The 26490-nt window shown below is 33.7% G+C and overlaps 2 protein-coding genes across 3 annotated transcripts in view; one reads left to right on the top strand and one right to left on the bottom strand.

Annotated features, from left to right (window-relative positions):
- The window catches only part of LOC133204607 (ADP-ribosylation factor-binding protein GGA1-like), a 261424-nt gene that overhangs the window by 57946 nt on the left and 176988 nt on the right, over positions 1–26490 (bottom strand). The gene's annotated exons all lie outside the window — the stretch shown is intronic.
- Positions 608–18004, top strand: LOC133178319 (calcyphosin-like protein). 2 transcript variants are annotated; one of them, XM_061313052.1, is made up of 2 exons: positions 608–1361; positions 17341–18004. In XM_061313052.1, exons 1-2 carry the CDS (start codon positions 1001–1003, stop codon positions 17583–17585), a joined length of 606 nt encoding a protein of 201 aa, XP_061169036.1. In that variant the 5' UTR covers positions 608–1000; the 3' UTR covers positions 17586–18004. The 2 variants fall into 2 exon arrangements, with proteins under 2 accessions (XP_061169036.1, XP_061169035.1); XM_061313051.1 differs by lacking the exon at positions 608–1361 and adding an exon at positions 13942–14642.

Here is a 26490-nt window from a genome sequence, read left to right as displayed (position 1 = left end):
ACGTCGAATCATATTATATGCATTCATTCTTCAGATAATAGATTCCTAATGAGGCTAGAACTTCTAAGCTACAAGCATGTATTTAAATTTACATATTTGCGTGTTTGTTATCACTTTGGTCCCTTGAGTCCCTAATTTATTGATTTTTCTCCATGTTTTGTCATTTTACTTCACAATAAATTGTTTTAAGAGTTACATGTGTACAATATATACATTTTTTAAAACAATTTCTTGAAATGTTATTTCTCGAAGACTGCAACCCAACATGATATATGTATTGCTTATTGACATTCCTAGAAAGCGCCGCAGTACATTACAGCTAATGAGATTTTCTGTATTTTGATTAGCATGATAATTGTAAACAAATGTATTTTGACTTATATTGCCTGTCATCCATTATGAGTTGAATAAAATCTCAAAATTCTCTGCTAAAATTTCAAACCTCCATCCAGCAAATCGTAACGCGTGTGGGAGATTGACCCGTAGAGAATTAGAGGGGCATACTTTAGCAATTTCGAACTTGTGTTTCTACTTCAGAATTTCTTAAGCTCTTGGAACACTCAAAATCTCTTAAACTCAGAAATATTTCAGAGGCATTGATTTTCTTCTGGCATCAGACGTGTGTCTCCCCCACGCTGAGGACGAACCCCACTGTTTCATGAACATAGATCGGATAATATTCCTGTTACAATTGACACAAAATACAACAGTGGCAACAAGCCATTTCTTTTGGATAATTAATTTTCACTGCAACGGGTCGAAAAAAATTATGACGATCTCCGAGGAATTTTCAGTGAGCTATTCTACAATAGACTGGATTAATAATTTACATTTATCTACCGAGCACTAATAGTAACTTCCGTTTCATACCGTGAGTATGCTGTTAAATGAAGATTATTGTATTCGTTGTCATTGCTGCATCTATAATTCTTAAGAGATGCAATTAGCTTCAACTCGCAATACAGAACAGTATTAAGGTAGTTTTCCACATAGTGCTACAATGGATGACACTACTGTTATTCTCATTGAAGCCTTGCGTGAGCAAGTTCTACGGAAAGATTATGGTGGTATGAGGGGCCTCGCTCTTGCATTTAAAAGTCTCGATATCGACTTTTCAAAAAGAATTGTGTTTGAAGAACTAAAAATAGGAATAGAGTCGTATGGCATACGAATGTCACACGGGTATTTACAACGATTGTTCAAGGCCCTGGATAAAGATAACAGCGGGGGCATCGATTTCCTGGAGTTCATGAAGGCACTGGAACCGCCAATGAAAACTAGCAGAAAGGCAGTCATCAACGAGGCTTTTGACAAATTGGATATCAGCAAGGACGATGTCCTAAATGTTGACGATCTAAGAGGTCAGTTTAACCCTTTGCAAAGTGTCAAATAAGTTTATATATCTTGTCATCACTACCTTCGCGTGTTTAGGGTTTTTGTTCCACACTGCTCCCCATAAATGTTTACTGGGGGCAGAGGGGACCGAAATCCCTTGAGATATCTATATAACGTACTGAAGCTATTTTTGTTTGTTAACTAGCTATCGGTACTCTTTTGCTTGATAACGAAAATAAAAAGTAATAAAAACTTAAAATCCAAGTATATACACATGTATGTATTGGAAATTTCTGTCTTCAAATATATTTGAGATTTGCATTGTTAACTTCTGTATTAATTTCAATATAGGCCTAGGACGTATATATATATATATATATATATATATATATATATATATATATATATATATATATATATATATATATCTTTTGATGCAATTTATTTAATTAGAACTATAGCAAAAAATTGCCATTTTATCGTTTGTCGAGGTCGTAAATTTTTCCTGTAGAATGCAATGCTTTTAATGAGGCAATCTCTATAATTAATGCTACACAATGTAAAATCTATCGTATTAATTCTCATTTTACGTTCTGTTTTCCGTTAAACAAAGGGATTGCCAATTGATTGCCCTAAGAGTTAAAGCTACATTTATCGTATCTTACAGAAAACCCATCAATGATTGGACAAAATTTTAGAATGAATAAAGCAGTTTGAATAATTATGATGAAAATAACAATTCTAGATTTTCTTTCATAAAGCCAGTTTATATATTGTTATTCTAAGGGGAACAGCAGAATCCAACACATGGTTTTAAAACACAGAAATGAAGTATTTTATTTGAGCAGTGTTTAATTCTGATTCCATTAAAACTTCGATTGCTTCCAGAATAAATGAATATTTCATATTCCTCATCTTAAAAGGGTCACACATATAATTTGTAAAATGGTCCAAAACTAAAAACAAAAATTTGATTTAGACTGAAAAGACCCTAAAAGCAATAAAAACAAACGTGCTTCTTACAAATTCTCAATCATATAATTTTAAATGATGGTCTAAACAGAGAAATATTAGGCATCTTTGGAGTACATTCTACTCAGTGATAACAGGTGATTGTGTGGGAGTTATGTATCATCGGGGCTTTATGATTCTTCGTCTAAAGTTCAAAGCTTTGTTACGTTACGTATGTATGATGTGTATCAGTGTTGTTTGAATAATCTTGTTACTCATACATGAAGAGTGAGTTTGTACTGTAATGGCTATGGATTTTACAACAAAGAATCGAAATTCAAAATAGACTCTTATAACTACTGTGAAATAAGGAGTTTCTCTCTATATATATTTTATTATGATTCACTATAAACATTTAAGATGATCATGTAATTACGCTTTTATTTTTTCCTTCACTCTGTTCATCCGCAAATAAAACATTTCTGAACCATAATTGAAAAAAAACTAAATTCAAAATGAACAAAACATTTATTAGTTATGAGTTATATACTCAGCTCTACACAAAATATTTCTCTGTTTTTCCCCATTCTATAAAATACAATTTAAGATTTTATATACATGTATAAAGATTTCCGCAGCAGATTCCGATGGAGAAATCTTAATCTATATTTAAGATTTAAAATACAATTCTTAAGATATCCATTAATTTTGCTTATAATATACCATTAATTTTACTTATAATATACAATTCTGAAATTAATATCATCCTTTGAAAATATAAATCGTAGGTCAAGGACGGCACTTATCATCCTCGTGAAAACTTTACATTCTACAACCATAGAAAATATAATATCAAAATAACAGTTAAATAATTCAATTTGCTCGTGCTGTTTTCTTCAAACATTGTATTTTCTAGCTGAGTATGAACTCGAATGAATAGAATCAGCAAACAACTGTTTAAATACCCAAAGACATTTTACTCACATATTAAAGCGCATATCTAATTCATACGCTTAAGAGAAAACATATCGAACACTCTACACTTAAAATAGTTCACTTATGATAACGAAAAGAAATTAAAATACATCCTTGCCTGTTAACTGATTTTGAAAAAAAAAAGTTTATATTTGAAAGGGAACTGTGAGTATAAGATGAATTACAGCATTGGAATTAAAGCAGAGTTCTAAGATGCAGGTCTAATAACGAGCCTTGCAAATAAACGCCCATTCTCAGTAACAAGGTGCAATCAATGTCGCCGGTTTATACTTGCGTTACTGTCGTAAAAATGCAACAATAACATGTAAGTAAATTACTTATCACTAACAGCACACATGACGAAGTTTTGTTTTGTTTTTTGTTTTGTTTTTTTTTTTTTTTTTTTTTGTTTTTTTGTTTTTTGTTTTGTTTTGTTTTTTGGGGTTTTTTTTTTTTTGGTTTGTTTGTTTGTTTTGTTTTGTTTTGATACAAACGTTACAAGTCTTTATTTGATGGTTGAATAGTTAGTCTTTTTGTGTTTTCCTTTTTAAATCAAATCACATGGATCTTTTATCTAGAATTCATTCAAAAACTTCATCATACTAGGGACACATAGATTCGAAATGTTTGATAAATGCATGAAAAATACATACGTTACCGATACTTCCGTTACCTAATGGTACGAAACTAACAAAAAGAGAGTAAACTAACTTTACACATCATCCCAAATGATTCAACCATGCTTGGTTAAGTTGCTTACGACATTCAAAAGTTCTCTAAGAGGGAAAATTGAAGGTCAGTGCGCTGATATACAGGAGTTGGATTGGAATAAGTGACGTAGCTTGGATTACACGTGAGTACATCGAAAAAATCTTAATCAATGTTCGTGGTATATGTTTTTTGTTCTTTGAATGCATAACTATTCTTAATCAATTTACTTAAATTTCTTTTATAATGTTAACGTTTTGCAAATGATTCTTTAACATTTGATACATACGTTACATGTGGTGTATACAAAATTGAAACTTTGAAAGTAATTTTTTTAACTCTAAAAAATGAAATTTCATGATATGTATGGTTTAGATTACTTTTTCTTTATTATAACCAGGCGTAGATTTGATATTTTGGCATTGACTCTAATATAATATTTCTAAATATAAACAACATGTATAAACAGTTTTTAAGTATTCTACTATGATATAATTTGGACTTGTAACACATGGGAATGCAGGGTTCCAATTGCACTTTTTCTCTCAAAAATATTAAATAAGATTCAGTAATGTCATTCTTCATTTACGCATAAAACACGTGATAGGATTTTGTCAAACATCTTTGTTGTAATGGTAAAGCATGTATCAATTCATACGTTCTTCACATTTTCTTTTCAAGGATCGCTAAAAGTCGAGTTGAAATTCAAAAGGCATATAGAGAGCGACAAAAACAAGAAGTCTGTGAGCCAGTGCTCACTAATAATACCCCTGCTCTGATGTGAATACACAAGTTTAGTTATGGACAGACACAGTGATAATCAGGAAATTGACATCGGATTTGTACAAAAATGAATCCCAACATATAGCATGCCTAAACAAAGAGTGTGTTAAAATTTCAAGCATCTGCGATGAGTAGTTGCTGAGAAAACTGCAACCAAACTTTGTTATGTATGGTACGGACAGACGCACGGATAAACAGGAAGTTGACATCAGATTCGTACAAAGATGACTCCCACCATATGGCATACCTAAACAAAGAGTGAGCTAAAATTTCAAGCATCTGCAATGAGTAGTTGCTGAGAAAACTGAGACCAAAATTTGTTATGTATGGTACGGACAAACGCACGGATAAACAGGAAGTTGACATCGGAATTGTAGAAAAAAAATGAATCCCGCCATATGGCATGCCTAAAGAAAGAGTATGCTAAAATTTCAAGCATCTGCAATGAGTAGTTGCTGAGAAAACTGAGACCAAAATTTGTTATGTATGGTACGGACAAACGCACGGATAAACAGGAAGTTGACATCGGAATTGTAGAAAAAAAAATGAATCCCACCATATGGCATGCCTAAAGAAAGATTATGCTAAAATTTCAAGCATCTGCAATGAGTAGTTGCTGAGAAAACTGCGACCAAAATTTGTTACGGACAGACAGACACACACACAAGGGTAAAACAGTATACACCCCTCTCCTTTGGAGCGGGGGTATAATAAAGCAAAGGGACCGAAATTTCTGCAACAGGAAAAACAAAGATTAAAAAGTTACTATGTACCAGCATCCAATATACAGTGTATGAGCAAACGAAAATTAGCAGAACGAAATCACAAATCTTAGAAACAGATTATCAACACTGGGAAAGAAAGAACATTATGATTTACAAATTGAGTCAGATACAACAATTTGGTTCTATGAACCCTGGACTGTCTGATACTAGGGAATCGGATCCTGGACCGGCACACCATCCCTTACACCCCTTATAGTAAAACTACCTGATTTCAGTCAATCGAAAAAAGGATCGGGGCTATAGAAAACGAAAAAGAGAGCACTATGGAGAGCTAGAAAATCATTTAAGACGGAAGACGAAATCGAATCATTGAAAAAAGCTCTACCGACTGAGCTACCATGAACGGTGAGAAGGAAAGGAAAGATAAGACAAAAACTTAAGTTAGAAAGTGCCGCTCTACGAGAAATTAGTGACAGTAAAAAGTGTACAACGAGAAAATCAAAATAACTGCTGCACAATATCGTGGACGGTCGTGTGACCAGGAAGTATCGCTTACTTTCAGAAATAAGTATATCAACAGGCATAGCAGAAACAGTCTTTACAAGCGTAAATATAAGAAACTAGAGAAATGCATCGAAAAAAGGAGAAGTCTGACAAAAACAATCCAAGTATCAGTTCACAAATTTCTACAAAGAGAGGACAACTGGCGGATTCAGCCAGGCAAAGCGGACTCGAAGAGAGTTGAACATTGTGAAAAACGACAGACGGCTGTACTCATTGATTACATGAGCAATATGCATGTGAAGTTTTTATCAGAAAACCCAGAAACAAAGGTTACCTTTAGCTTTATCCTATCGGATGCGATCAAAGAATGTTCTCCTTGCTTCATTTATTTCCAGGAATGCATGCCAGTGCATCCGACTTCAAAACATTGTTCTCAAAGTCCAATCGTTTAAGAGCTTGGCGCAGACCTGAATAGAAACCCCGATAACGTTTTAAAAAATAATGGAAAACTTCAACAACACTCATAATAAACTTCCTTGCGAGATTTTCTATAAGATATGGGAGAAAGTGTCATTGGAAAATGGGGTTCATAAAATGAGGATAGTAGAGGAGACTAAGGACAAAGAAGCATTCTCTCTGATGTATCAGGCAGAAATGGCAGAATTTTCTGAACATGTGGAAAGGGTAAAACAACAATTCTATGAGCTAAGACATTTAAAGGAAAATCTCCCTGAGCATGAATTTATTCTGCAAATGGACATTGCAGAAAAGCTTTTATGCCGTTCATTGGACGAGGTACAGACAGCCTACTGGAATCAAACGGCAATAACCCTTCATCCAGTAACCATGTATTACAAAGAGGACAATACACTAAAGCACAAATCAATGGTCATTATTTCAGACGAAACTAATTATTGTGCATCTACAGTCTGTATGTTTTAGGATGTTTTAGTCCCCAAAACTGAAGAACTGGAAGCAAGCATTCATAAAATTTATTATTGGACAGACTCGCCCTCTAGCCAGTATTACGGAATAGATTTGTGATTCAGATCATTTCAAAGCACGAAACCAAGTTCGGCATGAAGGCAATATAGAATTACTTTGAGGCCGGTCACGGCAAAGGGCCTTCCGATGGGTTGGAGGAACAATAAAACGCCTTGCCGATGAAGCTGTTCGCCAAGAAAAAGTTGAGATCAAAGACACGAATAATTTCTTAAATCTATAACTGGGCTAACAACTCAAATATGAAAGAAGTTCAATTCGTTTTTTTTTTTCGGAAAGGACGCGTGTGAGAATACGAAAGCTAAAATAAATAGCCATTCCATCCCATGCTGTTGATGGGGCTTCAGAAAATTCATTACTTTCCGGGGTAACAAGCTGTTACTATGACCATTACCTGACAGGTATGTACTGCAACAGCTGGGTTTCTGTATCCATAGAATCGAAAGTAAAAGGCACTAGAGGTACCGAGATGATAGCATCTGCTGGAAGTATTCTCGTTGGTGACGAAACAGTAGAAAAGGATCTCCGGAGAGACAGGAGGAATGTTCGGTCGTAAAGAATAAGCATGCGGAAAATCCAACGATGGTGCCTCAAGAATCATTTTCCATTTCTTTTGAGCTTAATAATTTTGTCGCATGCATATACAATAAAAATTGGTACATTGGTCAGATCACTATTGTTGACAGGGACAGAAATTGAGGTAAATTTTATGGAGAGATCAAAGAATCTTATGTTTATCGTTGGCCAGACAAGAGAGACCAGATTTTGATACCATTCAAAAATGTTCTATGTGAAATGAATAAACCGAAGCCATTTGGAAAGTCCAAACGAAATTTTATTTTGGACAAATATGACCGTGCAAAAATTGATGCCAAAATCAACAACATAAAAACTTACGACTTTTCAACTTTATATACAACTATTTCCCACAATAAATTTAAGTTCAGACTTTCTGTCATCGTTGACAGCTGCTTATTCAATAAAAATGGAACTCGTAAATTTACTTACCTTGTCATTGGTCATTTACAAAATTATTTTGTTAAAAAGCACTCTGATTGTAAACAAGTACTCTGAAGTTGACATTAAAAAGATGCTCGAGTTTCTGATTGACAATATTTATGTGGTTTTTGGAGACCAGGTCTTCCAACAATCTATTGGAATTCCCATTGGTACCAATTGCGCCCCATTATTAGCAGACCTATTTTTGTATTCATATGAAGCATAATTTGTTCAAAATCTTTTAAGTGAAAAGAAGAAAACACTTGCTATGGCCTTCAACTCAACATTTATAGATATATCGACGACGTATTGTCAATTAACAATTGTTATTTCCATTCTTTTGTCTACACAATATATATCCCAGTGAACTTGAGATAAAAGATACCACAGAGTCTGACACATCTGCTTCATATATGGATATTTTATTAGAAAAAAGACGTTAATGGTAATCTAAAGCTTTATGATAAACGTGATGACTTTAACTTTTCAACCGTCAATTTCCCTTATTTATGAAGCAATATGCCCTTATCACCTGCATACGGGGTTATACCTTTCAGTTGATTCGATACGCCAGAGCATGTTCTACGTATGAACAATTTCTAAAACGAGGTAAGTTATTGACAAACAAGTTGATGAAACAAGAATATCAAGTCTCGTTTAAAGTCATCATTTCGTAAGTTCTATGGTCGATACAATGACCTTGTCAGCAAACTCAATTTATCATTGAGTCAAATGCTGACGGACTTTTTTCATACTAATTGTTAGGCCATTGTTTACACACTGAATTGTCGACGGATTTTTCCGTTATTTCCCGATCATGACGAGGAGCACACGGCGGGTGTGACCGGTTGGCAGGGGATGCTCACTCCTCCATGGCACCTGATCCCACCTCTGACGTTTTAGAGGTCCGTGTTTGCTCTGCTCTTATTTTGTAATGTTTAATGGACTTTTGAGCTCGAATACTGTTCGTTATCTTCACATATTTCATGAAGAAAATACATTATTACTCAAATATTTTATTTAAAATTGTGAACAGATCATATGGTAACGTATGTACCAGTACAAGAAAAGGTCACAGACACTTCCTTTTGAAATTCTTTCAAAAACTAGTAGAATGGTGTTGATGGTTTTTTTTTTTTTTTTTTGGTTTTTTTTTTTTTTTTTTTTTTTTGAAATCCATTCTTGAAACCTTGCTTTTTCAGTGAATATACATTTCAAATATCACTCAGATATGTTATTTTTCGTAATGTTAGTATGCTTATTTGCATCTCATTACTGAGAATGGGCGTAAAGACTGTTGTTAGAAGCTTTGTCAGCTGGAACTATTGCAAGTTGTTTGTGTTTTCTTCCTAAAATTTTTATAATTACTAAATACCTATGATATTGTCACCATAAATAAACAACCTGACCACGTTTTCTTAAGTAGCTCCCTACTCGTATTCTTATTAAATAAAACGATTGATCATCCCCTTTCTAAATATCAACTTAATTTTGTGGATAGATTTAACCGTTTTCACTTTTTGATCTAATGGCATGCTTTTCCATTCTATGTAAGCATATGGTAATAAGATGTATATATTTTTTGAAGTGATTATTTCCTTCATATTTTTTAAATTCCATCTGCATAAACATCGATCTGTGATAACTGAAAAGTTTAAATTTAAACCCTGTTTCCGTTTTCACAGTCATATCAAACATTATTGTCAAACAGATTCCGAGAGTAAATGACTATTCTGTACAAAAAACATATGGCAAGGACGTCGACAGATTGATATATAACTGATGATTGACTTAGAATTGATAGGGGTATAGGATACTTTTCAGGAGCACTGTATTTACCCATTTATCTAAACCGATTGATTGAATGATTGTTTTTTACGTCCCATTCGTCACCAAATACCGGTGAAAGGCTTCAAATTTAGACCTTTACTCGGCACCTGGGTCCATTGAGCAGTGAAGGATCTTTATCGTGCCAACGCCTGCCGTGACACGGGTACTCGGTTTTTAAGGTCTCATTTGAAGGACCCGCAACTTTCACTTCAAAGTGCCGAGCGCTTGGCGAGGGAACAGTTGCTATCTATTTTTTTTTAGGTCAGTCGCGGTCGAGATTCGAACTCACGATCTTCTGATCACTGAGCGAGCGCTCTACCGACTGAACTACCGTGACGGGTAATTTTTAAACCGAGATCTCATTGAAAATTCGATTTAATTCTTATGCTGATTGAATTTTGTTTATGATCATTTGATCACATTACGAGAACCCTTTGATGACGTTCCATTTTGCATAAACTTTACCCCCACCCCGATAAATTCTTGTAATATGACAATAGTGTTCCCAGTGAGAAGCAGTTACCACAGAGCATTTTTAATTTTGGCTTGGGAAATCATCAATGTTATACAGCAAATCCGTTGTATTAAATTATTCTTTATCTATTAGGGAGAAACATTGCAACATAAAAAAATTTTTAAAATGCATTTGTTTTAATTTCATGTCATTTTAATGTTTAGTACATGTAAGATGGATATGTTTTATTCTCAGACATCAGGCTACAAAGCATTTTTGTCTGTTCAAACGATTGCTCGGAAGACAAATGAAATATGGAAAAATAGGATAGGGTAATTCAAATTAAGAAGATTAAGTTTCACATGATTGGATTCATTAAACAGGAAAACCTGACTAAATATGCCAGAATCAATTCTCAGAACTTCCGGATTCTTTAAGAACACGTCTAACCCTGTTATTGTCCTTAGAGAGGTGTTGTACGTTAACAGAAATATAGATGAAAAGAATGTCAAATAGATCCATTAATGCAAAAAAGATGAAAATATCAAATTAAGTGATTAAACTCATAAATCCAGTAATTAAAAGAATATGAATTGTGTGTAAATAGGGCAAAAACGCGGACCTCAGAGGTGGAGTTAGGTGCCTAGAAGAAATAAGCATCCCATGTCGCCCAGTCACGGCCGTCATGATATCGGTTCGGACGCCAAAGTCTGATGGTCACGCCAAAGTCCCATGGCTCCTTTCCTATAGCGCTGCGCTAAAGTGCATGGTCTGACACGCCAAGGTCCGATGGTGCGGAGAAACAATCAACGTTTATGACGTCACAATAATCCGTTGTCCGGCCTTCAAAAGCCATCATATTCAGGATTCGTCCTCGCATACAATTTTACTGATTTTGTTTATTGCTTGCACCCACTAAATATATTATAGGGTTTGTTCTCACACATCACTCGACTGATAAGGGTTGATGGACTGATTATGGGATAGCTTCGCACCAACCCGAGAGATTTAGCGTTAGCCCTTGCACACTATTCAACTGATTAGGGCTAGTCTCGCACCCACCCTAGATATCTAGGTTAAAGTTCTTACACACTTTTCGGACGGTTAGGGTTAGTCTCGCACCCTATACGAGAGATTGGGGTTGGTCCCTGCATTTTATATTTGTTTGTTTTTATTTAAATCAACTGGACCTTGGCATGGCGCCGAATCGCACATTAGTATTAAGACGTCATCAATGTTAATTGTTTTCCGCACCATCGGACTTTGGCGTGTCAATAATATGTAGAGGATATTCAATGTTTTGTAGTTGGATATGGAATATATTTCACAAGTGGGACAGGATTTTTATTATATTTTAACGAGTGCAAAGCACGAGTGAAAATATTAAAAAAAAATCCTGTCTCACGAGTGAAATAAATTCCAAATCCAACTTCAAAACATTATATTTTCTGTTTATTACATTTTCTTTGATTTCCCTTTGCATCTGTCTTTTGTTAACACAGTGTCAGAGGCTGTGACGTCATATTGAGCAGTAGAGACATCATAGCTTAGCAATTGTGAAAAGTTTGTAATATTATAGCAACATATTTGGGAAGAAATTGGCAGTTTTAGTATCTATGAAGATAGTTTAGTTACTATATCTTATGATAGGCCAGAAATTATTTTTTTACTTAGTTTGATATCCTTTCACACTGTGACAGAAAATCACTTTGGTATCCTTTCACACTGTGCCAGAATATCACTTTTATTCAATAAATAAATCACCGTGTTTCACTACTGAAAATGTAATAAATACTTCTTACATCCAGGGGATGTGTTAAGGATTCAAAAAAAGGTCCAGGAAGGTCAGGGAGGATAGATGTACAGAACAGTTTTACAACAACAAAAACTATTATCGTTAAAGATCCACAGGGATTATAAGAACCTTATATTTATCAATATGAAAACATCTCAATTTTTGTTAATTAAAATATGAAAAAGATTATCGCTCCGTGGCCTGGATAAAATTGATTTTTCAAAGCACTATAATGGAAAAAAGTCCTTATAACTTCAAGGCTTTGGGTTGCAAATATGAAAGCCATAGGAGGTTTATTTTTAAATTATGGTTCTTGGAGAACTTAATTTTACTTCGTAAAATGAAATTGGTTCAGAGAAATGGTGATACTTTGACATGGATTAAACGATGAACCTATCAGATACACTTCAATTCTTATTTATCTATATTCTTTAAATATTGATGCGAAAAATAAAACCTGTTTAATGAAAAATCTAAATTATAGATAATAAATCACTAGCTTTGTATAGACTTTTTAAAAAATATTATTATTATTAACTAGATATAGTGATAGAATTATGGGTCCAGGCATTAAAAAATCTCTCGTGAAGAAAAATTTTCTTATGTATTTCTAAAAAACTTCATAGTTTACCAATTCTATGGTGTATCGAATGATGTTTAAGACATAAAATAGAACTAGAGATGAAACCATATCTTTTGTTCGCTAATGACATATAACCTAATGTTCTTATTGCAGGAAGATTAATTTTCATTCGATTAGGACACCAGCTGTCTCCTGGGGCTCTCTGAATTTCTTTTGCGAGGTCTATCAGTGTGGTATTGAGGAAAGTCTTGAGGCCGTTAATATGTGATGCATATTAATAAAATATGAAGACGAGAGCATTAAATCGTGGAATGTGTCTTTCAAATACATGAAATATGGACGTTTTGATTCTGAAAGTGAGTTTCTACTCTCTAGATTGAAGAAAGTAACAAAACCCTGTATTATTAATGACGATTGTTATTTATCAATGCTTGTATGCATTGTGTAGAATAATTTTTAACTTTTTTTCAATTTTGCATTGCTTTATTGAACCCTCCTTTAAGCCTAAGAGACGTGCAAAGTTTTTCATAGATATGTATTTCACAGTCAGGATATAGGAAAATTTAAAAATTATTTTCACAGATGCTTATTTCAAATGAGCAAAGTCTACTAGTTCAAACAAATGGATAATAACTTTACTCCTGTATTGTAAGGTAAGGGCAGAAAATATCCACTGCACAACAAAACTTAGTCGAACTCAAATGATTTTAAAGCTCATCTACATGACATAGAACGTAGTAATTTCGAGTTTGGGGGCCAAAACCGAATAGAAATTCATTGACAACCGTAGTAATAGCATTCGTATCCACCCCACCCCCAATTTCTACGAGCCAAAAATTACACAATGATATGCTTTATATTAAGAGAACTTATAGGTATGATAATGAGGAAGTAAATACAATTCTAAGAAGAATGTATGATTTTTTTAAAACAACATTTTGTTTTTTGCTATAAAACTGTCTTTAAAACGACAGGTATCTATTAAAGTAGAAATCGTAGCTTATAGTTTGGATGTGTATCTGTTGTGGATCCCGAATATTTTTCCTGCACAAAATGTAATTTTTCATATTTTTTTTTATCTAACTCATATAAAGAATTACATCTGATGAATATTTGATAATTGCCTAAAAATGGCAAACCTGTTTTCATTAATCAATAATTTCGATAAATGTTTCGCAATATTAAAAAGAACTTTAAAACTTACACCATACGTTATGAGATTCTGCGACTTTCCCGAACAGCTGATAGTGCTGTAAGCTCAGTATTGGAAATCGTTACGGGTAATGGGGCGGATTGCCTCTTTTACTTGTCATGGAAACAAGACAATCAAATGATGCCACATACAAATGCTTAGAAATGAACAGTTCTGAGAAGTCGCGACTTTGGGATTGCTTAATTACAGGCTTTGAAACTTCCTACTTCCTTAAAAAGTTGACTGGACGTTGTCATAGATTTATGATTCTTTGTCTTCCTATTTCAAACTTTGCTGTTTCATTGTGAATGAACATTAAAATTTTAAGCTGTTTCTCAGAAGAGGATTGGATAAAAAAAGAAGCATTGTAACCTTTGAACTTTTGACTTGGTTTACAAGTGTATAAAACACAGACACAATAATGTATGGTTGTTGGAAAAGAGAGATGTCGGATCGAGCTAGTGAATTGTTTGACCGAATGCGCAACAAGTGCTTATCCCGAGGATGCGGGGGGATAAAAGATCTAGCCGTGGTCTTCAGGAAAATGGACATAGATTACTCCAAGAGACTGAGCAAAGAAGAACTTAAGGATGGCACCGACATGTACGGCTTACAGCTGAACGACAATGATGTCAACGTTTTGTTCGTCTCTTTCGACATGGATGAAAACAAAACGATAGATTTCTCTGAATTTTTGTTTCGGTTGAGACCAAAAATGTCACAAGCACGACAGGATGTTATAATGGAATCTTTTAATAAACTGGACGCGAATGGAGACGGACATTTAAATATAGATGACCTAAAAGGTAGCATTTATCTCAAGAGCAAAATTGATGTTAAAGTTAAAATTTTAAAATACCCAAAGAAAATTAGTTAAACTTTTAAACAACGGTTCTATTTGATGTACTATTAACCTGTATTTTCATATTCTCACACCTTTGTGAGAACAATGGCGTGTTCTTAAAGAATCTGCCAGTTCTGTGAAGTAATTGATTCTGGCACATTTAGACAGGTTTTTCCTGTTTAATGAATCTGATCATTTCAGCATGTGTGAAAGCCGAGAATGTATAATGTTATAACACGCATTCTGAAAACAAGTTGTGATCATTAATGATTGTATACATGAACAAATGTAAAAATCGAATCGTGCACAAACCATAAAGAAAAACAAAAGTTTGCTTAATTGAAATTCTTAAGCTTCTAATCAATGAAATTAATGGTCATGATCTTGTTTAATTCTAAACAAACACCAAATATTTTAACCGATTATAAATAAATCGAAAAACGGAAATTGAGACACTGGTGAAAATCGGTATGAGGATCAATCATTACTGAGGCAGTAAGCAACCAATCTCGCTGAAATTACATGAATAAACACATCCTTATTGTGATTGACTAAGAACAATGCATGTATACACTGTAAAAATTGTGTTTAGGAAATAAACACTTCTATTACATGTTTAGATCTAAACGTGTTTAGCATTGTGTTTAACAACTAAACACTTATATCTTAACATGTTTTATATCTAAACGCGTTTAGAAATTAAACACATTTTACTGTGAAGTGCAGAGTTATCTTTCCGGAAATGACACACATATATTTGAACGTTAATTTGAGCGGCTATCTAAACAAAGAAAACACAACAAGCTAAGGTGATGTATAAATGAGAGTTATGACAACCCAATTCAAGGGATAACCATGACGAAATAGTGAAAGGGCATCTTATTACTGCAATACATTAAAGGTTTGTTTTCTTTTTCTTTGCATTAATTAACCTCGATGAGCAACGTAAATAAAGTTGACTTGGGATATCTTGAATTCGTTCATAGATAAGCAGGAGAGGAAATAATTTTAAATGTCATTAAAAACAGATATATTTATATCAGTATAATTTCACTAAAACTTAAACATTTTTGTTTTTCTAAGTTAATAAATGTAAAATATCAGTGATTGTGTACTTTTTCTAAAATCTGGCTTTCTTTCCTACAGGTACTGTAGTCCAGATCGAACTCAAAATACACGTATCAGAGTACCTGGTGTCATCTTCAAGCGCAATTTTGTTGTTCCATAATCAACACTTTGAAACTTCATTTTGTGAAGACTACTGAGTTAATTCGACAGTGTTTACAATTATCCTCGTGCATTCGAAATGGATTACTTTCTGGCAGTTATTGATGGGATATAGATGATAATATGTGGTGCTTTGGGACTTGCTGAAAGTTAATAAAATTTGATATTTTTGCGATTGACAGCCGATTCAACTATAAATGTTTATAATAAATATATATAAATATACATTTTGTATTTTTAATTTTAAAATTCTTTAATAAAGTCTTCTGGAAATATTCAATGAAGTTTTGATATTAAATTGTCAGCCTAATATTTTTTTCTTAATAATTTTGAATATTAAAAGTTTGTTATCTATGTGTAGGTTATAAATTATGTGTCATTCTGATTCAATTGTTGAGACTAATCAAATCTATTCAATTCTATCTCCTACATTATTTGTGTAAATTAAGTACATGTACGTACATCGCACAGTGTCCATTGTATTTATAATTAAATACATATCCAAACGTTCAGTGGCTTTATTGAAAATGATTAAATATATATTTTGATATGTATTTTGAAAATTTTGACAATTATGCGCATTGAAAAAAATATATACTTTTTGTGCCTAAATTTACGAGAGTGTTTTGTTTTTCTGCAGGTACAAATTATACTTATGATGTGTTTAGAATTTAAACACTTCTGCTGTTATGTGTTTAGAATTTAAACACTTCTGCTGTTATGTGTTTAGAATTTAAACGCTTGTGTTTATGTGTTTAGATATGTTTAATTTCTAAGCACACAAGTGTTTAAATTCTAAACACTTTCAAAGACATGTTTAGAAATTTTACATGTTTAGGAATTAAACATATAAAAAAGGAGGTGACAAGAAAGTGTTTAGAAAAGTGTTTGAATTGTAAACACATTTTTTACAGTGTATTTAATCAAAACCTGGAATCCAAAGAGAGAATCGCTAAAATAGCCTCCTGAAGCCGTAAGAGAACTTTCTGTGGCACTCGATCGAATGTTTATCATTTCGTTTTCTTTTAGACAGTGCATTAACTTATTCACTTTGTACCTGTTAAAGACTCACTAAGATTTGATTTGACATATGTGAAACAACACATCATAATTCTAGAATTGCTTTTTTATCAATTTCATTTATTGACAATATCATTTGGCATTGGCATGCATACAGTAAAGTGTGATATGTCTAAAGATCCTAAGGATGATTTCTGTTGTCGAGTAATTCTTCCCCCACGATATTCTTTAGATCCCAGCCTTTTATCCTCCTTAAATGCAGACACAATTATTTTCATCATAAACCGTATCAAACAAAAAAAAATATCCTCTATGTCACAGTAAACGTAAAAATTTTTCTCTCACTTTCCTATGTACTACTGTGAAAACAGCTATTACATGTATAACTTTTGACTTTGTGTAATATTTTTCAGTTGTCTATGCTGCCAACGCCAGAAACCACCCAAAGTATCTATCCGGTGAATGGACGGAGGACGAGGTGCTACGAAGTTTCCTTGACAGCATCGACACACCCGGTAGCCCAGATGGAAAAGTAACACGTGACGAATTTATGAATTACTACGCAGGTGTCAGTGCAACGATAGACGATGATTGTTACTTTGATTTGATGATGCGATCCTGCTACGGTCTTCCACAGAGAAGCTCGCAATCAAAATGAATCAGATGTGTAAAATGTGTAATTTTAACGATCGACACTCTCAAATATTTTAAGAACATATTTTGCCTTTAATATTCAATGTACACTGTAGACTGAGATTTATACACTGAAATCAAAATTTCTCAATAATTGATGATTGATTTTCATCCATTTCGATATCGGTGAATTTTTACGAAATCAAGCCATATAAGGTTTTATGTCAAAGGTACTGCAGTTTGTAAATCTTGCGTCAATGTAACGTTTGCTTCAAAGTAGTCATCGTCTTAATTTTCAACCATATAAATTTAATACTGATGTAAACCATGTCATACTACGCAATACTAGAACAATAATTTTACTTTCGTCGCGCTTTTCATAAAAGTGCGAGAGTACTTTTAACCTTGTTATTTTCCAGTAGAGTAAAATACTTGGCATACGTATATGAGTGATTTCTTCCTTAAGTTCGTTATCAACGCTATTACCGTGATTCTGAAAACTGCAAAGTTTAAAAACTCGAGTTTCATGATCGAAAAGGAAATTACGTTAATTAAAAGAATTTTGACGAGTTCGACAGTGCTAGCCTGAATGGAATCAAAACTGCTTGAACCTTAAAACCATCGTACACAGGAATGCATTCAAATAAGGAAATGATTAAACACAGCTTTCATTTGCGTGAAAAATTAGATCGTCCAGAAAATCATCGAAACGATTTCAATTTTCACATATACTAATAAATTCGTGTAGCGCACACCTCGAAAAAAGTGACATTTTTTCTTGACAAATTAATATTTGAAGGAATTTAAACCAAATTTCTACTTTTTTTAAATCGTCAAGAATATAAATATTAGGGACCATCACAATCTTATTTATTAAACTATTTTAAGTATTAAATTACCAAAGCATGTTTCATTTTATTTTTATAAAACATTTATCTTTTTTTAATTCAATTATAACAGTTTAGTGTTTGTTAATATCTATGACTTCTTCAATGTAATTTCCTCAAAAGAATTCAAGAAATAATATGGCATAGTCGACTCTATTCTATAGAATGTATTTCAGAAAACTAGAAATTGTGATAATTATTTATACCTTTTGTAATCTGGTATAATATATCAGTATATAATTAATTAAGTTTAACATTTCCAATAAATGCACATAAAAACACATTACACTTAAACGATAAAGGTGAAGATAACGAAAGTGATCAATCTCAAAAAAAAAAACCTACAAATAATATAAATTGTGAATAGGGCATAAAACACCGATTCTGAAAATTTCAGAGGAGGGATCATGTGCTTAGGAGGAGTAAGCATCCCCTGTCGGCCGGTCACACCCGCCGTGAGCCCTGTGTATTGATCAGGTATACGGAGTAATCCGTAATCATATTAAGTATAAAAACAAAGGCTGTTTTGAAATATGTCAGTCAAAATACGATCCAATGACATGTTGTATTTGCTAACAAGATCATTATAACGAACACAGAATTTACAAAATGCTGATTTTAAACGAGGTTGTCGAAATCCCTGTAACATCAACTTATTTATCAGTAGCCTGCATCGGTGTAAAAAATGATTGTGCTCCGAGCATGTTCATGAGTATTAGATAATATGGGAGACATAAACATCATGTGCATATGATAGCGGAATATTACAACAAAAATAAAGAATGTTGACAATGGAAAAGCTGAGGACATCTCATTTGTCATATAATTTAGTTGCTAGTTGGCTCCTATCGTCTATAGTCAGTAAAACATCCAAATATGAAACAGATGTGGCAGACTCTGTGTTATCTTTTATTTCCAGTTCACTGGGATATATCGAGTCTAAATGTGAATGGAAGTAACTATTGTTAATTGATAAAACGTCATCGATATTTCAGAATGGACTCAAGGTTTGTTGATCTTTGACTTACAGAACACTCACATTTTGTGTTTCTAAAGCTTTAAAAATAAATCATTATAAGCATAATAAAATATATTCATTCTGCAAGAACGGTTTTATTGAAAAGTACTATATACTTTGTATTTTGGATTTCATGAAGCAGATATACAGATGCAGCTCACATGCACCTTTCCGTTATTGTAAACTGTATACTTTATAATTGTGATTACGCTGAGACTGACTCATTCATATTACCATATGAAATATGCAGATAACGAACAGTCATCGTGCTCAAATGCAATTGAACAATACCAATTGTGAGCAGAGCAAACACAGATCTCTGAAAACAGAGTTACGATCAGGTTCCATGGACGAGTGATCATCCCCGTCGACCGGTCACAACCGTCATGTGCCCCATGATCTGACAAATGGATAATACGTAGACAATTCAGCATTAAAATAATGGTTTAACAATTTCTATACGTCAACCTTACGATAGATTTGATTTGCAAAAATAGGTCATTGTATGGGCCATAAAATTTGCGAAATGTTGACACCCTTGTACCATCAACTTACTTGTCAGAAACCTACTCCGCTTTGTTCGTACGTAGAATGTCCTCTTGTGTATCCAATCAACTGGGAGATATAAATCCCATATGCTGGTGGTAATGTTATATTGCTTTATGAAGAAGGGAAGTGGATGATCGAAAAGTTGTAGTCATCATGTTTATCATAAAGATTAGTTGTTAGTTTGCCATTAATGTCTCGCTCTAGCAAAACATCCAAATATGAAACAGATGTGTCAGATCCTGCGGTGTTCTTTTCTTTCGAGTCCAGTGGGATATATAGAATCAATATAGGAATGATAATGCAAATTGCTTATTGATAAAACGTCGTCGATATATCTGAATGTCGAATTGAAGGACACAGCTAGAGACTTCTTTTCTTGTGAAAGTTTTTTTAATAAATGTTGCTTTACAAGATTTCCAAAAAAAAAAAACAGGTCTGCTAAAATGGGCACAATACACTCGTAATAACCCAAGGGAATTTCAACATATTGTCGGAAGACTTAGTTTCCAAAGATTACATAGATATTGTCAATGAGAAACTCAAGCATCTTTTAAATATCAACTGCGAAGTACTTTTGTAAAGAGTCAGAATGTTTTCTTAACAAAAAAAAGTTTGCAGATGATCAATAACAAGGTATTTAAATTAACCGTAAATTCTCCTCTTTTTTTATTGAAGTAGCAGTCGTGTTATAAATGTAAGCACAATTCTGACATTAAAAAAAAATTAAAAACTATTTGTTTTCATTTACATTACCCTCTGGATATCAATTTCTCTTATCTTAATAGATTTAACTACGTGTTATGGCGTAATTACAACCAAGTAAGGATACAAAAAAAGTTCGGTCCATAAGAGATTCCATTCGGTTATAAAGGTATAACCCCCATTTTAATGTAGGGTTATTATTGACAAAATGTCGGCAAATGTAGAATTTATTGTCTCAGTTATTTTGATTCAAATCTCTTTAAGAATGCAGAACTTCATCTATGTCATTCATTCTGAAAAGTACTATGGTTCTCAAAATATTCCAAATCAAGATATGGCTTTAAAAATTTGATTTTTAGTCTGCTGAATGCTGAAGGAAGCTTCACTCATGGAAGTTAATTTGGTGGTTCTTTTCAACACACTCTTTTCATTCTACAAATACAATTTAGAGCAAAGCAATCAAGGACTCTGAAAACATCAGATATAGGATCAGGTGCCATGGAGGAGTGAGCATCTCCTGTTGATGGTCTTACCCGTCGTGTGCCCTTTGTCTTGATCAGGTAAACGTAGAAAGTCGTACACAATTCAGTTTGAGAATAACGACCTATCAATTTATATCAAAGACGTTTGTTAGCATTTGACCTAGCGAGAGATTGTATCAGCGTATGAAGTCATTGCATCAAAAATTTACCTTTCAACTACAGCAGAATTTTGTTATCTTGAACACCGATAATTCGAATACCAGGGATATATCAACGTGCATAGGCAGTCCTAAACTACTTTTTGTTCTTTACTAGTATGTTTTACCCTCGTTATCTCAAATCCCTAGATACAGTCAAGGGACATAATTATTCGCCACTTCAAAATGGCCGCCGTAATTTTTACATCGCGCACCTTGATATTTAGGAGCTGTTAAACAATTAATAAATGCCCCTTACCTCAATACTTTGTTAAATTGCCTTTCATCTTTAATACTTCATTTAGTCTGCCAGGAATTGTCTTATACAGACCCTCAATGTAGAAGCTTGGTACATTTTCCCAGGCAGTCCGAATTTCCGCAATCAGCTGATCTTTTGTGTTAATGAATTCGGCACGGGTCTCCATTGTACTTTTAGTTTTAACCAAATGTTCTCGATAATATTGAGGTCAGGAGACTGGGCAGGCCATGATGTTGTATTTATGTTGTTATTGGCGATGTATTCATTTACTTAATTTGCTCTATGAACGGGAGCATTGTCGTCCATAAATACATGCTGATTATCTGGAAAATTCCTGGCTAAAACGGTCTAAATGTTGTTGTTTAATATCTCAATATATTTTCTCGCATTTTTGTTACCTTCTACATTAGTTAAAGTTCCTATTCCTTTTATACACACACAACTCCAGATCATGATACTCAGATGTCGTCGAGATATGGCGGACACACTAGCTGCGCACTGTTTTTTCCGTTTTCTTAAATAACACGTGAAAGTTTGTTTTTATCTCTGTCTGTAAACATTTCTTCCTTCCCCTTCCTCGTCGATTTTCTACCTGTCCCGTTTCGTCAAACTTTTTCACAATACTGACGTATTGTAGACCTAGGAATTCCGAATATTCTTTCCAATTTTGATGTATTTCTATTTTCTCTATACGCTTTTATAACCTTATTTCGGACGGACGTATCTAATTTTTTCCCCTTCCGAACCATGTTGTTTTTAAGCAGACGACAAAAATTTTGTGTATACGTCATCAGTTTTAGTATTGCAACACAAAGATAAAAATAGAAAGGGGAAATCTTTTGTCTAATAATAGCGCTCAGCCCTATTTTACCGAACATGCGAGAAAACGTTACGCGATTTGCGCGGAAGTGGCGAATAATTACGTCCCTTGACTGTATCTCAAAGTTTAATCTTGATCCCGTCGAGTTTAAGAAATTAGTTTGGACTGTATTTTGTTGATAACATTGTCAAATGAACTTATTTGTCAGAAGCCTTCCTCGATTTAGAAACTGAAACACAGAATATGCTATGGCATATCGAATCAACTGGGAGACATACTAAGACCACATGCTTGTGATAATGGTATATTGCTATAAATTTAAGGGAAATTGACGATAGAAAAGATGAAGTCCTCACGTTTATCATAAAGTGTAGTTGTAAGCTTGCTATCATTGTCTTTGTCTAGTAAAACATGCAAACATGAAAAAAATGTATTAGACTCTGTGGTGTCCTTCATTTCGAGTTCAGTGGGATGAAAAAGGTGAAGGATGTACAGTGATAGATTTAAAAAAAACAACAATACAAATCAGTGAACAGGGCATAAAACACGAATCCCCGAAAATTCAAGAGGTGGAGCAGCTGCCTAGGAGGAAATGGAATGGACCGGTTGGTCAAATCCGCCTTGAGCCATATGCATTGATGAGGTAAATATTCTGTAGTCAGATATAGTATTAAAACAAAGGCACAACAATTAATATGAAACACGTCAGTCAAAACACGACCCAAAGGTAGGTTATATTTTCTAACAAGGTCATTTATAATGACCGTAGAATTTAAGAAATGCTGAAAATAAATGAGGTTGTTGAAATCCCTGTAACATTATCTGTCAGTAGTATGTCTCTGTTTAAAAATTGATCGCACTCAGATCCTGCTTTTGAGTATCGAATAAGTTGGAAGACGTAAACATCACATGCAAGTGATAGCGGAATTTTACCTTTACTACAGTGCAGGGAACTAATTTTGTTACATAAACCAGCATCAGCATAAGCATTAGTAGCATCAGGATCGAGCTAGCATCAGCATCAGCATTTAAAAAAGAGCATTACCAGGATCAGCATCAGCAAGCAAAGGATAAAACCAGCATTGACCTACATAAAATCAGCATTATCCTATTAGCATCAGAAAATCAATGAGTTTTAATTCAGTAAAAAATTAAAAAAGAAAGAAAGAATATTGGTTAAAGTATTCACATTATTGATACATAGTGAGATATTATGATCAAATAATTGTAAAAGGGACTTTTATTGCTTTAAACGGCAATGCTGAAATTCATTATCTACTTCCGGTAGAATGATGCTACTTCCGGTAGCATTGACCTAATTATAAAACAGCATCAGGATAAGGATTACTAGCATTAAATCAGCAAGCAAAGGAAGCATTCAAATCAGCAAGCAAAGGAAGCATTCAAATCAGCATTGATGCTGTAACAAAATTAGTTTCCTGCACTGTACATAGATAAGGAAAGTTGAAAATGGAAAAGTTAAAGTCATCTTATTAGTCATACAATTTGTTTATCAGTTGGCCATTATCGTTTACAATATCTTTTATTTCGAGTTAACTGGATTATATCGGGTTGATATATGAATGGGTGTTACTACTGTTAAATGATGAATCTGAATGTCGAACTGAAGGCAACAGCAAGTGTTTTCTTCTTCTCATGTAGAAGTTTTGAATAATTTCATAGGAATACTAGTCTAAAACTGGTCGGCTAAAAAAGGAGCACAATTACTGCCAATCGGATTTCCAACAGTTTGCTTGAAGATCTTGTCTCTAAAGGTTACACAGATATAGTCAATGAGGAACTCCAGCATCTTTTCATGCCCCCGTATCGAAGATGCGGAGGTATATAGTTTTTGCCCTGTCCGTCTGTCTGTCTGTCTGTCTGTTTGTCTGTTTGTCCGCAAAAACTTTAACATTGCCCATAACTTTTGATTGGTTGGAGCTATGGCTTTCATATTTCACATGTGTATAAATTTTGACAAGACCTTTCTTTGGGTACCACTATATTTGACCTTTTGACCTTGACCTTGGTGCTTCAGCTTTCATATTTCACCTGTGTATTTCTTATGAGAAGGCCTTTCCTTTGGCACCATTAATTTTGAGCATTTGACCTTGAGCTTGATGTTTGACTTACTTTTGAAAAACTTTAACCTTTTCCATATCTATTCAATGGTTGCTGCTAGGGCTTTCATATTTTACAGGTATATTCCTCGAGACAAGACCTTACTTTGGGTACCAACATATTTGATTTGCATTTGAGAAAGTTTAACCTTTGCTATAAGTTGTCATACTGGGGCATCAGTGTTTCACAAACACATCTTGTTGATATTAAATTCAGTTTACTTGTGTGTATAATCAGAGTGATTATCAACAAAGTAATTAAGTCGATGATTAATCACAAGAAAGATGAAAAATTTTGTGTTTTCATTTTTATTATGCCCCCGTATCGAAGAGTCGGGGGTATATAGTTTTTGCCATGTCCATCCGTCTGTCTGCCTGTTTGCCCGCGAAAACTTTAACCTTGCCCATAACTTTTGATTGGATCCCTTATGACAAGACCTTTCCTTGGTTACCATCATAATTGACCTTGGAGTTTGACCCACCTTTTGCAAACTTTTATGAGACTTTAACCTTGGCCGTAACTTTTGAACAGTTGGTGCTTAGGCTTTCAAACTTCTCATGTGTTTTCCTTGTGACAAAACCTTCCTTTAGATACCAACAACTTTGACCTTGACCTAAAAGTTTGACCTACTTTTGAAAAAAAATTTAACTCTGGCAATAACTTTTGAACGGTTGGTGCTAGGTCTTTCATATTTAACATGTCCATTCTTGTGACAAGACCTTCCTTTGGATGTCAACCACTTTGACCCTTTGACCTTGACCTAAGAGTTCGACCTACTTTTGAAAACTTTAACCTTGGTCATAACATGTGAACGTTTGGTTCTAGGGCTTTCACATCTCACGAGCATGTGTATCACTTGTGACAAGACCGTCCCTTGGGGCCCCATTTGACCTCGACGGTTTACTTACTTTTAAAAAAACTTTAACATTCGCCATAATTTTTGAACACTTGGTGCTAGGGCTTTTAAATTTCACAGGTATATTCCTCGAGACAACAACTTTCTTTGGGTACCAACATTTTTCATCTTTTGACATGGAGTTCGACTTGCATTTGAGAAACTTTAATCTTCGCCATAAGCTGCCATACGGGGGCATCAGTGTTTCACAAACACATCTTGTTAAAGAAGCAATTGCCTATGATATTAAAAAAACCTCTTTTTTGATTTATGATGAGGAATGTTGTATGAAGTGTAGAAAACTTATACGTTTTGATGTTACTAACTACATATATTGAAAAAAATTATGATTTTAAATTTTCTGAAAGTTTTTGAGTTTTTGAGAATCCACGTTTGATTTACACCACTTCTCGAATATGCAGTAACACAATGCGTTTGAAGTTTCTCCTTCACAACAGTTAATATTTTGTGGGGAGTAAAGATAGGGACATGGTAGAGCACTTGCTTGACCCGGCAATCATCATCGTAAGGATTTTTATGACGTTTAGGAATCCAGTATAGGTAGGGTTTATCGAACTTACCTTCGCTGACTTGAATGTAAAAAGTATTAAAGACCAAAATTTGATTTTGAAGAATTTTATCTTTAGAATGTGAATGTGAACTATATTGCATCTCTTTAGCGTTATGCAACCTTTAAATATATATTATTTAAATGCATCCAGTCGATATAGAGGAAATAGAGAAAACTAATTGCAAAACAAACTATTTTGACATAAATAAAAACTAACATTTACAAAATATTTGCAGGGGAAAATATAGGAAAATCGAATGAGCAGAAAACATTAATTTTCGCATGATTCAATTAGCTATGGGAATTACTATAACAAGGGGGCATAACTCTATTAATTTTTTTCCCATGTTTTGCTGAAGTAATCAAAAGAAAATTCATGTTTTTTATGAAAGCTTAATCTAATTTAAAAAAAAAAATTATACAATTAAA

Source organism: Saccostrea echinata, unplaced genomic scaffold (assembly GCF_033153115.1).
Source record: "Saccostrea echinata isolate AGI-Se365-2 ecotype Australia unplaced genomic scaffold, CSIRO_AGI_Sech_v1 ptg000002l, whole genome shotgun sequence".
Classification (NCBI taxonomy): domain Eukaryota; kingdom Metazoa; phylum Mollusca; class Bivalvia; order Ostreida; family Ostreidae; genus Saccostrea; species Saccostrea echinata.
This window is presented reverse-complemented; position numbering and strand designations above follow the sequence as displayed.